Genomic DNA, 14,274 nt, shown 5'->3' with positions numbered 1-14,274 from the left:
GATCATATTACTAATTAATTAACTTAAATATTTTTTGTCATTCTGTGGAATGTGGAATATTTCCTTCTTATATCACTGATCAATAAATTAATTGATTTAACAATATATTGAAAATATATAGAATAATATATGTCATTATGTGACAATATATTGAATAATACATAAGTATTTGCTGCTTTTCATGGTTTGAAAAATATGTGACAAATCATTTATTAATATATATCCCAATGTAATTTTATATTCAGTAATACACTTTATAACATAGACGTACATGTGATAAGATATGTGTGTGAATATAATGAATATATGTTTACTCATGCAGTACATGCACACACATATTGTCTAAAATTGTAGCTTTTTTATTTCTTACAAGCTGTACATTTGTGTCATGATGGTTCTTCAATAAGGACAAACAGGAACTAACCGGGGACATACCCATGACACTTAGGAAACAAAAACAAGAGGTTATATACATTACATTAGATTAGGGGGGGGGGGGTTATATCACAGACTAAATCAAACACTTTAGACATGAAGGACAGAGATGGAGAAGGTGTATTAAAACGACTGAGGAAGGGAACTAATGAACACCGCAACTAAAAACGATGAAAACAGACTAGACATCTTACACTGTGTCGTTTGCTGCACTTTTTTATTTTCTTTGGTTAAAAGCTGCCATTTTTATTTTTAATTGGAAAATATTTGGAAAAATGTATTATCCATGTTATTTGTTTTAATGTGACGACACAAGAAGCGTTGCTGTTTTCGGCATATGATTATGTCTACAAGTGCACATCTTTTAAAATAAAAACATTATTGGCAAACAGTTCAAATGCATTACAATAAATTCTAGCTCTTTTACTATTTTACTTTATTCTCTGAAATCCTGGTTACAGTAAATCTGGGCCTTGCAGCTTGACTGCTAGTTGACAAAGTGTCTTAATGCAATATCAAAATAAACTGTTAGACTCTGAGGTATGAGTTATGCGTTATGAGCCAGTCAAGGATAGAAGTGACTCACCCATGTAGCCGTTGCAGCATGAAAATATGTTAAAACAATAATAATATTAATGTCAGTTAGATTATTAGTGTAGCATGTTCAAGTGGACGAGAGAGTTCCCAACAGCACTGTCTATCCATTATATCAGTGTGTTGCCCTGAGGAGTGCTGGCCGAGTCTGTCCCGAGCTCCCTGAGCGCCCTGCAGCGGCCCGGAGACAGACGCAGGGTGTTAAACAGAGAGCTCCTGAAAGACTTACAGAGGAAGAAGTAGATGAGAGGATCCAGCACAGAGTTAAGGGAGGAAAGCCACAGCGTGCTCTCCTTCAGCTGGAAGAAAAGCAGCTTGTGCTGGCAATCGAACATGCTTTCCCGGGTCTGGCTGATGGTGTAGGGCACTCGGGAGAAGTGGAAGGGAACGAAGCACACAAAGAAGACCGCCAACACCAGGAACACGTTGGCTTGAATGTTCTGAGGGGCGTTCGTCCCTGGCCTTCCCTGGTGTTGAGCTCGTGTGCGGGCGTAAGACTTGTAGAGCTCTTTCGAGATGAGTGTGTAGCATACTATTACTGTCACAAGGTTTCCCCAAAAGATCACCTGGCACACGTGGTTGACCAGCTCGTGCCACTTCAGGCCCATCTCTGTCTTGAGGTCACTGCATTTAAAGTGGCTTGAAGTGCTGGGCCGGCTCGTCAGGATTACATTGGGCAGTGAAAGAGCCAACAGTGATGTCCATATGAAGCCTGAGAGGAGCTTTCTGTACAGCAGGCGTCTAGGGTTGGTGCCCACAAAGGGCCACATGGTCTTTCTGCAGCGATCGATGCTGATCAAGCCGAAGAAGAGGATGCTGATGTACATGGTGAGGTAGAAGAGCACAGATGACACTCGACAGACGAACACACGCTCACCGACAGATGCTAAGTTCGCATCGGCGAGGATCTTGAAGGGGAAGGTGAGGGTCATGATAATGTCGGCCACCACGATGTTCTTCAGATAGATGATGAAGTGAGATTTACTGGGGATTCGGAGGAACACCCATGCTGCCAGGCCATTCAGTGACAAGCCCAGGATGAAGAGGATGGTGTAGAGAAGAGGGAACACGATTGTCTTCAGAGCACTGTCACGTGAACAGGCCTCCGACGACTCATTCCTGAAGGTCTGGTTGGAGTCAGTGTCCGTGGTGAATGCCAGCGCTGTTGTAAACTCCATGGATGTGTAATTTCTGTCACATAAAACTACACATTGGCTATGAATAGAATAGAAGAACTTCAGGCACAGTTTTTCACATTCTCCTTGATTCATATTCTTAGTGCATAATACAAGGATTTATTGTTGAATATGTTATTAGAAGCCAGTGCATAAAACTGTGTGCTCAAAATCACAGCGTATTACGTCTAAAGCAAGCTGACAACGTCAGTTTGGAGGAAATGTCAAGCTGCTGCCATTCCTTTGTGATTTATGAAGAACAAAAAAAAGAAAAAAACAAGACCAACTACTATTGTGAAACATAAGCTATGTATTTGAAAGTTTTCGATTTGAGAGAGAAAGCTTAACAGCCTCTTCCCTTGGGTTACAGTGTTCTCCAGTAGATAGTGTTTATGATAAAGGAAATGTTAGAGGTCATTGTTTAGGAATATTAAGCCATTTGAAGTGATTTTAGAAGAATATTACTTTCTTAAAGACTTTACACTCCCATTAAAATGTAATCTTAATACTACTATTTATTTAATGTTTACAATATTACAATATTGGGATTAACTGAAATATATAACAAGTAACCAGTAAATAACATTCCACCAGTAATTCGACTGAAGATACATTTCCATTTAAAATACCATCTAGAAAAGTGGAGAGTAAAAGAGGTCAATTAATGAATGTATTAATCTTAAAACACATTAATAATCAAAACTGTTTGGAAAGTCACTTGAGTAAAGTGTCATTGTAATATGGAAATGTAAAACCTACCTCAACAAGATGCAAGGATCAAATGTGATGCTTGAAATAGGTCTTGAGTCACTTCTTGGTTTTTGGACACAAGTTTGATATTAGGGCCTTTCTGAAAGGAAACGAATCTTTCATCCCCCCCTTCTGCTTTTTGTTTCCTGCTATGCCATGCAGACACAAGGAGAAGTTTCCAACGGTCTGAAAGCTGCTGTTACATCAACTGTGCTTTGGGTCACCATCTGTTGTGCTGACAGAGCCAAAGTTGGTGACTTAAAAACCACTGAAAAAAAACAACAACGGGGAATCACATTTGACATTTGAATTTAATTATGAATTTAAATAGCATTTTTAAATACATATTCAAAAAAAATGTAGTGCTTCAATCCATGTTGTTTCAAAGTATCTTTACAGAATATTCTGCCTTAATGTCTCAAAGCACCCCGTGGCAAAACAACAACAGCAACAACAAAAATGTTTAGGTAGTGAAAGAAAAAACCTTATCATCCTCTGGCAGTAGTGATGGGAAGTCCGGTTCTTTTCCGCGAACCCGTTCTTTAGGACAGTTCGATTCAATAAACCTGTTGAAAAAAACGGTTCTTTTTCGCTCGACGTAATGGCGTCAAGTCTGTCAAATATTCAGATATATAGAGTCAGTAATCATAACTTTAGTCAGTTAAAAACCTCATAATTTATGAACAATTTAAAATTAAGTTTTGCAACAACGCACCCAAATACAGTAACAGCAATAATGTGCATACGAGGATTTAAGTCTTGAAGATATAAAGTAAATAAATTAGGTGTCATCAGCGCAGAAACCATGACATAATCCATTGCGATTTATTTGTTATTAAATAAACTTACGTTTCGCCAGAATGCCCCTTCATTCAAGCCCTCGGTTTACCCGTGCTCATAATCAGTTCGGTTCAGACACGCACGCTGTGAGTCAGTCGGCTTCACGCTGAATCACGCATGCGCAGTATCCTCAGCTCCGAAGGAAACGGTTTTCGGTTCAGTGTACTGATGATCTGAAAACCGACGCAACCGGTTCTTGACTCGAGAATGTGAACCGCTCTAACCGGCACGTGCTGCAGCTCAGTATCATCAGCTGCTCTACTCATAATCTTCTATATACTACAAACTCAATTTGTGAATGTGTCATAGTTAACTATAAATACAATACAGGTATTTCATAAATCACCCCTTATTCCTATTAAAATAGATTCTTTAGAGTCTTAATTATTGTCCAACTTCCCTGAAAACCCATTTGTCCTATAATCTACAATTTAACAAAATAAACAGATTAGATACATTCATCTTTTTTTTTTTTTTTTTTTTTTTAAAGGAAAATAAAATATAGTTATCACACTTTCTGATGTTTAATACAATTCTTCGATATGCATTTTGTCAAAGAGTATACTCTTTGATTTTGTCCCCTTGATAATTTACACGCATGCGCAGTATCATCAGCTCCTCGGGTCTCGAACCGCTCCAGCAGTGGCGTGTTCGTTCATTATCTGGCTCGGCTCAGTGTTCATCTTCAGTTCTCTCTTCACAGCAGTTCAGTCAGTGTACTGTTTGAGTAAATGAATTACTCCGGGATATTGGTTTGTTTGAACTCAGAGGAAGTGTCAGCCACATTAAAAAAGTTAACAGCTCAAGTAATTTGTGGATTAATGCTTATTGGAGACGCGAACCGTTTCAAACGATTCAGTTCGATTTGGTGAACTGGTTCAACCGGTTCACTGAGAAGAACCGGTTAAAACGAGCGATTCGTATCTGGCAGTACAATGTACGAATAAATGTTAAATATCAACTTGTTACACGTTATGGGTTATAGAAATCATGTTATTGTTACCAATATGTTCAGTTGAGTTTAGTTAAGGACCTTTTACTCTTTTAGTTCTTTGTTTTAATTTCCTGCCACTCTTTAGTTACCATGTTCACAGTCATTATCACACACGTGTTTCAGCTGCGTTTGCTTAATCATCTCGTTTGTGCTTGCTTTATTATTTGTACCCACATATTCCCTTATTGTCTGGTCACCATCAGCGGTGACAGTTATATTGATTAAATGGTTTGTTCTCACTGCACATTTTGGGTGATTCTCAAACACAAGGCTAAAAGGCTGTATAGCTCAGCTGCCAAGTCATCAAGTGGACAAACTTTTGAAGGATCCCTGGAAGGCAGCTTTTGTTTTGAAGCTGTCATTTGGCGTATTTTTAGTCACCCATAATTCTTTGTACACATTCAGACTGTAAAAGTTCTTTAGGTTACACAGCTTTGCCAAAAGGTGTCAGATTTGCAGTGGATATAACCATGTAGTTTTTTAATTAATTATACGTTTATGGGAATGAATGAATGCATTCATAAATGCATAAATAAATGTGGATAATGTATTTTTCTGTATTTGTCCAAATTTATATTCTGAAACTCAAATTATTAAAATAACGCATTCCCTTACTATGGTACTGGTCAAACATATTTTTATTTAAAATATCTTGTGGAAGGCTTTTACCATTTAAATTAAATAATCAAAAGCACTTTCCAGTGGAGCAGAAGCATAGAAAACAATTACAACAAAAGGTTGCATATTTATTTCACAAGGATTAATTGTTCACACATGCATTTTACACTCTCTTCAATCTCAATGTATGCAGTTTCTATTTAAATCAATGTTACTATCAAATATCTGTATTGCAAATCTATAATGAAACAATATCACTCAAATTGATATTTTTTAATCTTTTCAAAATTTTGCCATTTTGTTAATGAAAATAAAGTTTTCTGTATGTATTTCTTGCTTAACACTTACATCATCATCCACAATCAGCACATGCATTAAAATGGTGATGTTGTAGATGGATGTCTGTCCATTTATAGTAGCTTCTCTTCAATTTTGGCATAATTTCAGTCAGCCGGTATACATATAGCTGTTTTGATTTCCCCAATGAAATAAATGCTCAAGAGAAGTATGATTTTACATTTTCAGAACAAATTGTGGGTGGCCTGTACAGCATTTACAGCCACGGTGTCAGGGTGTTATGGGTGGTGGCCAAGGCATTGCTAAGGTGTTCTGAGTGGTGGTTAGTGTGTTGCTATGCAGTCGCTATGCATTTCCCAAAAGCATCGTCAGCTGTGGTCACAAATTTAAACAAAATTTTAGAAATTAAGTCTGATTCCGAAAAATTTTATTTATGCATTTAGCAGAAATATATATATATATATATATATATATATATATATATATATATATATATATATATATATATATATATATTTATATATTTATATATATTTCTTTTAGCCTTGAAAGGAACAAGACGTGAAGTGTCTAAAATACATGTGCACAGCTCAGCTGAATGATGTTTACTTTAACTGTATGCTTTCCACAAAATTAATAAACTGTACTTTGAAACATAATAACCTAAACATAAACAATAACACTTTTTTCACTTATTTTTCACTCATAAGAGCTCTCAGCTACTGTGCTCTCTGTTTTTTATTTTTCTCAGAATTGTCATTGGCTGATAGAAAGGTTAAAAAATAGCATTTAAGTTAAGATGGAAATAAGATAAAGACCATCGATCATGTCGTGCAACGCTCAAAATGTGGAAGCCATTCTACCTTAAAATAACCTTCGAATCATTTTTGAACTGGTTCATTAAAATTATCTATCTGAAATAACCTTTTTGTGGAAACAAATCAGACTTCCAATCACCATTAGCGAGCAAGAGGCAAATTAATGTAAGTGGGGATAACTGGGTGATTTGCAAATGGAAGACTGCATCCTTAAACCCATATGAGCTCAGTACAAACTCATTTTCATTGAGTTTGTTTTCGTGAATCGACATTCAACGATGAAGACGCAGCAGCCAAGATATGCAGCCTTGTAGAATATGGGTGCATTTGAGATGCACCCAAAGATAAGCTTTGTTGAACTGAAAGCGGCTCTGAGATTCGTAACAGTTTGATTTTCTCAAGTCTGCGTTCAATATATCCTCAATATCAAAAACACATCCAGGCTCTTACATGCATTTTTTGCATTTGCTTTCTTGAGTTTTTGAATTGAACTTCAGCAGGTAATGATGTTGTAGATCAAGAACACATAGATGCTAGATTGATTAAGAATGCATATTGATAAATGGCCTTTGTGTCTCAACTATGGTTAGAAGCGTCAATTCTTGTTAGCATACTAACAGCTAACATGCGGTGCATTCTACATCTTTTCTTACAAATGACGTTTTTTTACTATGTTTTATGAATTCACATTATAACGTAATTTTTAACTGCCACCATGAGAAATGTAGTTATTTACAGCTGTAATTGTATTGAAGTCACCATAATGGTGATTAGTGATTAGTATTTGTTTGGGCTCTTTGAACTTTTCTGATCTAGTCATGTTAGAAGACAAATTAAATCATTTTTCAAAACGGTGACAAGCTAGAATATGACACAAGCTAATTTCTTGACTAAAACTGTTATCAGCATGAATATGAAGATTTTTTTAACAACCTGTTTCATATTCATAACAGTTTTAGAATAGATATTTCACAACAATGAAGCAACTGCCAAGAAACGTCTTTGAAAGATGTGATATCAATAATCAGCATCCAAAACACGACCATGGTAACACTCAACATATAAAGACAACACACTACATAAGCCAATGTAGTCAGATTAGCAAGGAAGAAACCACTAGTTTTTTTTCAAATATTACAATGAAATATTCTAATGACACCTGACTATGCCACTCTGATGTATAACACAGAGAACAATTGAAACTAGATTAAGGCACACAAGTTTGTTGCACTAAAATGGGCCAGAACCATGAGCACAATACAAAATTAAAGGGATAGTTCACTTTCAAATTAAATTTTGATATGTTTTAGCTTACCTCAAGGACATCCAAGATGTAGGTTTCTTTGTTTCCGGAGTAGTTTCCATTTTGATATTTTTAGGTCAAACCGTTCTTGTCTGTGACTATAATGGAGGTCTATGGTCACCACCTCAAAGAGCATGCACAGAGAGTCCAAATTAAACAATTACCCATCGTAAGTACACATTGATGACCTAAGACACGAAACGAGCGGTTTGTGTAAGAAAACGAATAGTATTTATATTGTTTTTGATGGCAACGTGGCAAACAAAACACAACGTGCAAAACGCTGGGTCTCAACAGCGGAGAAAACTCAGGATCTTCAGTCAGGCAGGCGTGTGATGTGATACTGTCAATCTCCTCGTCGTCGTCTTGTAGTTGTTCCATTCGTGACAACATATGCTCTCCACTTCTGTTGGCATCTCACAACACTTGCTACTAAAACACAACCAATTTTGAAGAGATCTCTGTGTCTGAGGCTTGAAGACGTGCTGCTGCAGCGGATCGCTCCTGAGTACTTGATCTGTGTATTCTGGTTCAAATAAATATGGTTGTGAAAAAAATTCAATGTTGTCTGTTGATATATTGAAATTGTCTTCCATTGCGGTTTCCTGTACGTCTAAATATGTTTAGATCTTCACAGTGAAAGGTAATACTTGCAAAATCTGTGTCAACCATAGGCAGTAAGTGTAAACAATGAGTGATGTGCATGCGCGAGAGATAACTTCTGGCGCTTTACGCGCTTGCGCAGACTAAAGCCAGAGCGCGCACATCACATCAGGAAGCACTCGCGAACTCAGATCAGTTGGACGTGGTTGTGTACAAGAGGTAAAAACGATATAAATACTGTTTGTTTTCTTACACAAACCGCTCATTTCGTGTCTTAGGTCACCAACGTTTACTTACGATGGGGAATTGTTTAATTTTGACTCCTATGTGCATGCTCTTTGAGGTGGTGACCATAGACATCCATTATGTGAGTCACAGACAAGAACGGTTTGACCTAAAAATATCAAAATGGGAAATATTGAGGAAACAAAGACACCTACATCTTGGATGCCCTTGAGGTAAGCTAAAACATGCTAAAACTTAAGTGGAAAGAGAACCATCCGTTTAATAAGTAAATTTAATAAAAATAAGTGACGCATAATATAATGCCATGGCCTTTACTCTTTCCATTATATCTTTTATACCAAAAAAGGGAATTCACACCATCACTCATCAATAATGATATCAAAAGCACAAAACAAAACTCTAAATTGCATGGTGATTTGTCCTTGTCCTGGGACCTGGAGACAGGAGTTATCTCACTCTGTCCCAGCAACGTTTTGATACTCTTCTTTCCTGCCCCTAGACTAGAAAGTGAGAACGTAACACCCATACTGCAACAACACACACAGTTTTCAACCCACCACCAGCACACAAATGGATAGAGAGAACCTACTGTCTGAAGCACTTAGCTTAAAAATAAGACTTACCAGAGAGAATCACCTTTACAGAACCACACACCACAAGAGTAACGCTGTAAACAGCAATAACCAATGGGTAGTGAAATGAACAACCCCTGGGATAATCAGAAGTGATGTGTCCCAATAGTAATGCACATTGTTTCTAATTGCCCCGCCTTCCATTCATTCGAAACGGAAACGCATTACCTGATCACAACAACATTACAAAAAACCAAAAACAAGTTCAGTAGCACAAATAAAACCAACAAGAAGTAAAAAAGGGAGCCTTCAGAACACATCTGCACTGTAGAAACACAGCATGATGCTGTTGTTCACAAGACATTTCTGAGAGTGCAGTTAGAGACAAGAAAATTCCCACAGTGAAATTAATGCAATGAATAACCCTTGAATATACTGTAATTTCACACTAAATTTTAACAGTGCAGTTAAGAGTTCATATTAATGTCACTGTCCATAAACAAACTCAATAAGCCTTACTGAAATTTAGCCTTTTTCTCCCATTGTCCTAAAATGAGAATTTAACAATTTCAACAGCTTTGTGTCTTTTATAGTCTGCTCCTGGCAGACAAACTGCTGAAATGCTGGAAGTTTGTACAGAATAGTAAAGGAAAGATTTGTCTCATTCCACAGCGCTGGAGGAGGACATTTAATCTTTCTTTAAATAGACAATGCTGAGCTATGAAATCTAGATAGACCATACAAACAATGCATGGAAATGTTGCATTGAATTGACAAAAAGACAGTCAGTTAATGGTCAATCCATCCTCAGTGTCTCGTAACATGGCCTTTAAGAGCAGATTTTCTCTGGCACACGATCAGACTAGTAAAGGCACACAGAATCCTGTATGAGTAGGCAAGTCTGTGTTTGTTCAATGTTGGATAACTACTTCTCTAAAAATGTTGGCAGCTCGCACTATATGAACAGGTTTATTTTTCCATAGACACTTCTCATTGCTCAACACAGTCTGAAATGTTGGACAGAAATTCTTCTTCAGTAATAATTGCAGAAGGTAAGCTGAGGTAGGTGTCGAAATACATGTTTATAACTAACACACAAAATCTTATTTTGGCTGAAATCCATCATACATACATACTGAGGTACAGTTGTGTCTATCACAGTGACAGCACAAGAAATTCAGATCATTTACCGCTGTCCTTTACAATGCATACCTCCATTCTGTGTCAATTATGTTATATATTAACTGGTTTATTTAACAGTGGCAGTTCTATGACAAGCAGTTCTGTGCTCCTATTGGCCAGTGTCAAAGCTGTGATGGAACTTTTTTAATGGACTATCAAAATAATGTGTACTCTTAAAATAAATAGTGTTACTCTTAAACAAAATACAAAACCAATACAATCCGTTTGGCAAAAGAAAAAGAAAAAAAAGTAAATAGCACTATAATGTCATGTTGTCCAAGCCTACTCGTATGTACACTTCTGTCAGCTCCATCTCCCAAAATGCAACTCAATTGTGCAACTCAATCCCACACAACTCTTGATAGAAGAGATATTTAATTGCATTAGAAAGATTTAACTGCAGCTAGTCATAGTTTTTTTGTCTAAATGTAGGTTTCTGTGGTAATTCCAAATCAACTCTTTTAACAGGGCTGAGCAACTTTTAATTTGGACAATATTGATTTACATAACAGCTGTCACATGCCCTTGTGTCCTGAGAGCACAGTATCTGTGACAATAGCTTCCCCAAAACTGTCTTTTATTTTTTTGGAGTGAACTCTCTTTATACTCTTTCTCTCTTCTCTTTCTGACTTGCATCATGAATCATCATTTGTGTGTGTGATTAGATTTGTTTGAGGCCAGGAGGTTGAATGCATCAGTAATTTCATTTTAAGTTTTGAAGATGATGACACTTTTTTGGTTGTTTAAGCTGGCCTATTTTTCAGAGACAGAACTAGCATTTGAAAGGTATTAGTAGCGGAAGACAAAAACTGCTAGTGATTGACGTCCTCTATCTGTTTGGTTTTTTTTTTTGGCACATTAGGTATCATTTCACTGTGCACAGTTTTGGATGTACAGTAAAACAAAATTTGGGAGATTTCTGAGAGACAAACGCTGAAAATGTGGGTGATTCCCAGAATATGGGTTCATATGGTCACTGTCATGGAGGAAAATCATTGAATGCAAGATGTGTTAAAGATGCTAATTTACTACTAATTAAAGATAAGTAAGTGACGGTTTAAGAGATCAAAAATGAAAAATTATAATTAGCTATTATATAAGTGTATGGTTGCACAAAATGTTTTGATACTGATACACAAAAGCGAGCCTTTCATATATCACCACCACCAAATACACCCTGTGACCCTAGTGACTCCTTGTTAGAGATTCTTCAGTGGTCAAATGTCCAGTACAAAGAACATCTAGTCAAGATTTGTAAGTATCCTGACATGTGTAGATGCAGTGGTTAACATCTGTCTAATGACAACTTGACCTAAACACATACTGTGACCACAGGCTATTCTTCGACACTGTCAACCACTCTATCCTCTTATCCCGACTCGAACAAATTGTTGGCGTTACGGGTACGGCCGTAAATCATATTTGACAGATAGGAGTTTTACTGTCCACCTTGGGAATTGCTCTTCATCTGCTGCACCTCTTTCTTGTGGGGTTCCCCAAGGTTCCTTTCTGGGACCCATGCTCTTTTCCCTGTACATGCTGCCCTTAGGGTCCATTTTTAAAAAACATAACATTTCCTTCCACTGTTTTGCAGATGATGTACAAATCTATTTGCCTGTAAAAACAACGAGAAAAACAACATCCAACCTTTGTTAGACTGCTTGAGTGATCTCAAAATTTGGTTGGATTAGAATTTTCTCTGTCTCAATGATAAAAAGACTGAAATTGTTGTGTTTGGTCATGCGGGACATTTAAGTGATTGTGCAGATGCTCTTGGTATTCTATGTTCCCATATTCGACCTTTTACCAGGAATCTGGATGTAATTTTTGACAGTGCTTTTAAATTTGACAAACAAATTAGTTCAGTTGTTAAAACTAGCTTCTTCCACTTGAGACTTCTGCCTAAGGTCAAGCAATACATGCTACGCAAAGACTTTGAAAGAGTCATACATGCTTTAATTAGGTCGTGATTAGATTACTGTAACTCTTTGTATGCTGGTTTGGATCAGTCATCACTCCGACGGCTACAGTTAGTGCAGAACGCAGCAGCCGTTCTCAAGGTACCAAAAAACATGAACATATAACACCGGTATTGGCCTCACTTCACTGGCTTCCTGTTTGGTTTAGAATTAAATTTAAAATTGCATTAATTGTTTTTAAAATCTTGAGTGGGTTGGCACCTTCATATTTGACGGAGCTTTTACATGTCCACACACCCTTCAAAGTACTGAGGTCTTCTGACCAGATGCTCCTCGATGTGCCCAGATCTAGGCTAAAAAACAAAGGTGACTGAGCAATTGCAGTGGCTGCTCCTAATATCTGAAATAGTCTACCAATTTATGTAAGAAAAGTTCAGACTATTTAAACTTTCAAGTCCTTGCTTAAGACGCATTACTGTGCTTTGGCTTTCAATTCTAATATCTTGACCTGTTTGTTATTTTTTATTTTGCACTTTGTGTAATATTGTCTGTATAAAAGTTACAAAAGTTACATAAAGTTTTTTTTGTTGTTGTTGTTTTTCTGTTTCTTTGTTTATATCTTGTGATATCTTGTTTCATGATTGTTTTTAAATGTGCTATATAAATAAAATTGAACTTTAATAGCAGTACATTCCAAGTAGCATTATCAAAATCTAGTAACAGATGATATATGATTAAAATCAGTTACAAATGTATTAAGGAATAGACTACATTTTTACATTTTCTTAAGAAAATATGAATCATACTTATTTAATCGTCCCATGCCAAAGGAGCCTTCATGATGCTAGGGCATTGCTATAGCAATGGTTCGTATGGCATAGTTTTGTAAGAATCTGTGATATAATAGTCTTCAGATATGTCTCAGATCGCTCATTTGAATTTCACCTGTTTATCATCCACCAGTTGACAATTGTAAGTCAGATTACTTAGAAATGTATCATCATCAGCAATTAAGACCTAAAACTTAAATATTGAATATATTTATTTGTGTGTGTGGCCTGATGCCATCTGCTGGTGGTGACCTAGACCAATTCACGGGTTCAAATGAAGAAATCATACATTCTTTATGATTATTGTAGCACCCTCAAGGATCAACGAACGCACGATGTAGAGTCATAAAACAGGGTTTATTCTGGTCTTGACAACCCGTGAGAACTGCTCACAAAAGAAAACAACATAAAGAAAAAACAAGATATCAGAGCTTGTTCTTATCCAATGTTACAGCTTCGTTGATAAGACATTAATCACAGAAAAAACATTTAAAGAACACAAACCTCGTGAGCTGACATCCCAGAGGGGGCTAAATAATCCTTTATCTTCTTCTCTATCTTCTTTCTCTCTTATTTCTTAATTTTATCTCAAATTTTCACGTTTCTTTCATTCTTAGTGGAGCTAACCGGCAGCTACAGCCTGCAGATAGCATGTGTCTCAGCAAAATGGGCTCGGCAGAAACCCAAACATAAACAATTGTACCCGCTATAATCTACCAGTAGATGGCGCAAAAAAAGCACGCCGGGACACAGCTCAATGGGACATTAATTGCTAATACTGTTACACTCCCACCAATCACTTGTGATTTTTAAAGAACAAATTATCAACTACGACTAATGAATAGCTTATGAATTAAAGAATATGAACTATATTTTAGGCAGAGCGAGGTTGAGAATCTTCTTCTGCCTCCATCAGAACGACTGTCTTCTGAATGGGCCTTTCCAGATGAACGGGTTTGGAGGTACGTTTTCCTTCTTCGTCCAGGTTTTGATCACTCATTAACAATTTCACCTTCCTCACTATTCCATCCTTTCCAGGGTAGACTTCAGCGATCTTCGCCAATTTCCACTGGCTGCGTGGAGTTATCTCGTCTTTCA

At 36.9% G+C, this 14,274-nt stretch overlaps 1 protein-coding gene and 1 long non-coding RNA gene across 3 annotated transcripts; both read right to left on the bottom strand.

Moving 5' to 3' along the window:
• Positions 1-1,006: 1,006 nt before the first annotated feature.
• On the bottom strand, positions 1,007-3,211 carry LOC132123129 (P2Y purinoceptor 12-like). Of its 2 annotated transcripts, none has more exons than XM_059533673.1 (2): positions 2,964-3,211; positions 1,007-2,244 (listed from the first exon to the last, which is right to left on the bottom strand). In XM_059533673.1, exon 2 carries the CDS (start codon positions 2,205-2,207, stop codon positions 1,140-1,142), a length of 1,068 nt encoding a protein of 355 aa, XP_059389656.1. In that variant the 5' UTR covers positions 2,208-2,244; positions 2,964-3,211; the 3' UTR covers positions 1,007-1,139. The 2 variants fall into 2 exon arrangements, with proteins under 2 accessions (XP_059389656.1, XP_059389655.1); XM_059533672.1 differs by having other exon boundaries at positions 1,007-2,220.
• Positions 3,212-13,514: 10,303 nt separating this feature from the next.
• LOC132123486 (uncharacterized) lies at positions 13,515-13,876 on the bottom strand. The gene is made up of 2 exons (XR_009426520.1): positions 13,681-13,876; positions 13,515-13,561 (listed from the first exon to the last, which is right to left on the bottom strand). It is a non-coding gene; the product is annotated as an uncharacterized LOC132123486 (long non-coding RNA).
• Positions 13,877-14,274: the final 398 nt, after the last annotated feature.

Source organism: Carassius carassius, chromosome 41 (assembly GCF_963082965.1).
Source record: "Carassius carassius chromosome 41, fCarCar2.1, whole genome shotgun sequence".
Classification (NCBI taxonomy): Eukaryota; Metazoa; Chordata; class Actinopteri; order Cypriniformes; family Cyprinidae; genus Carassius; species Carassius carassius.
This window is presented reverse-complemented; position numbering and strand designations above follow the sequence as displayed.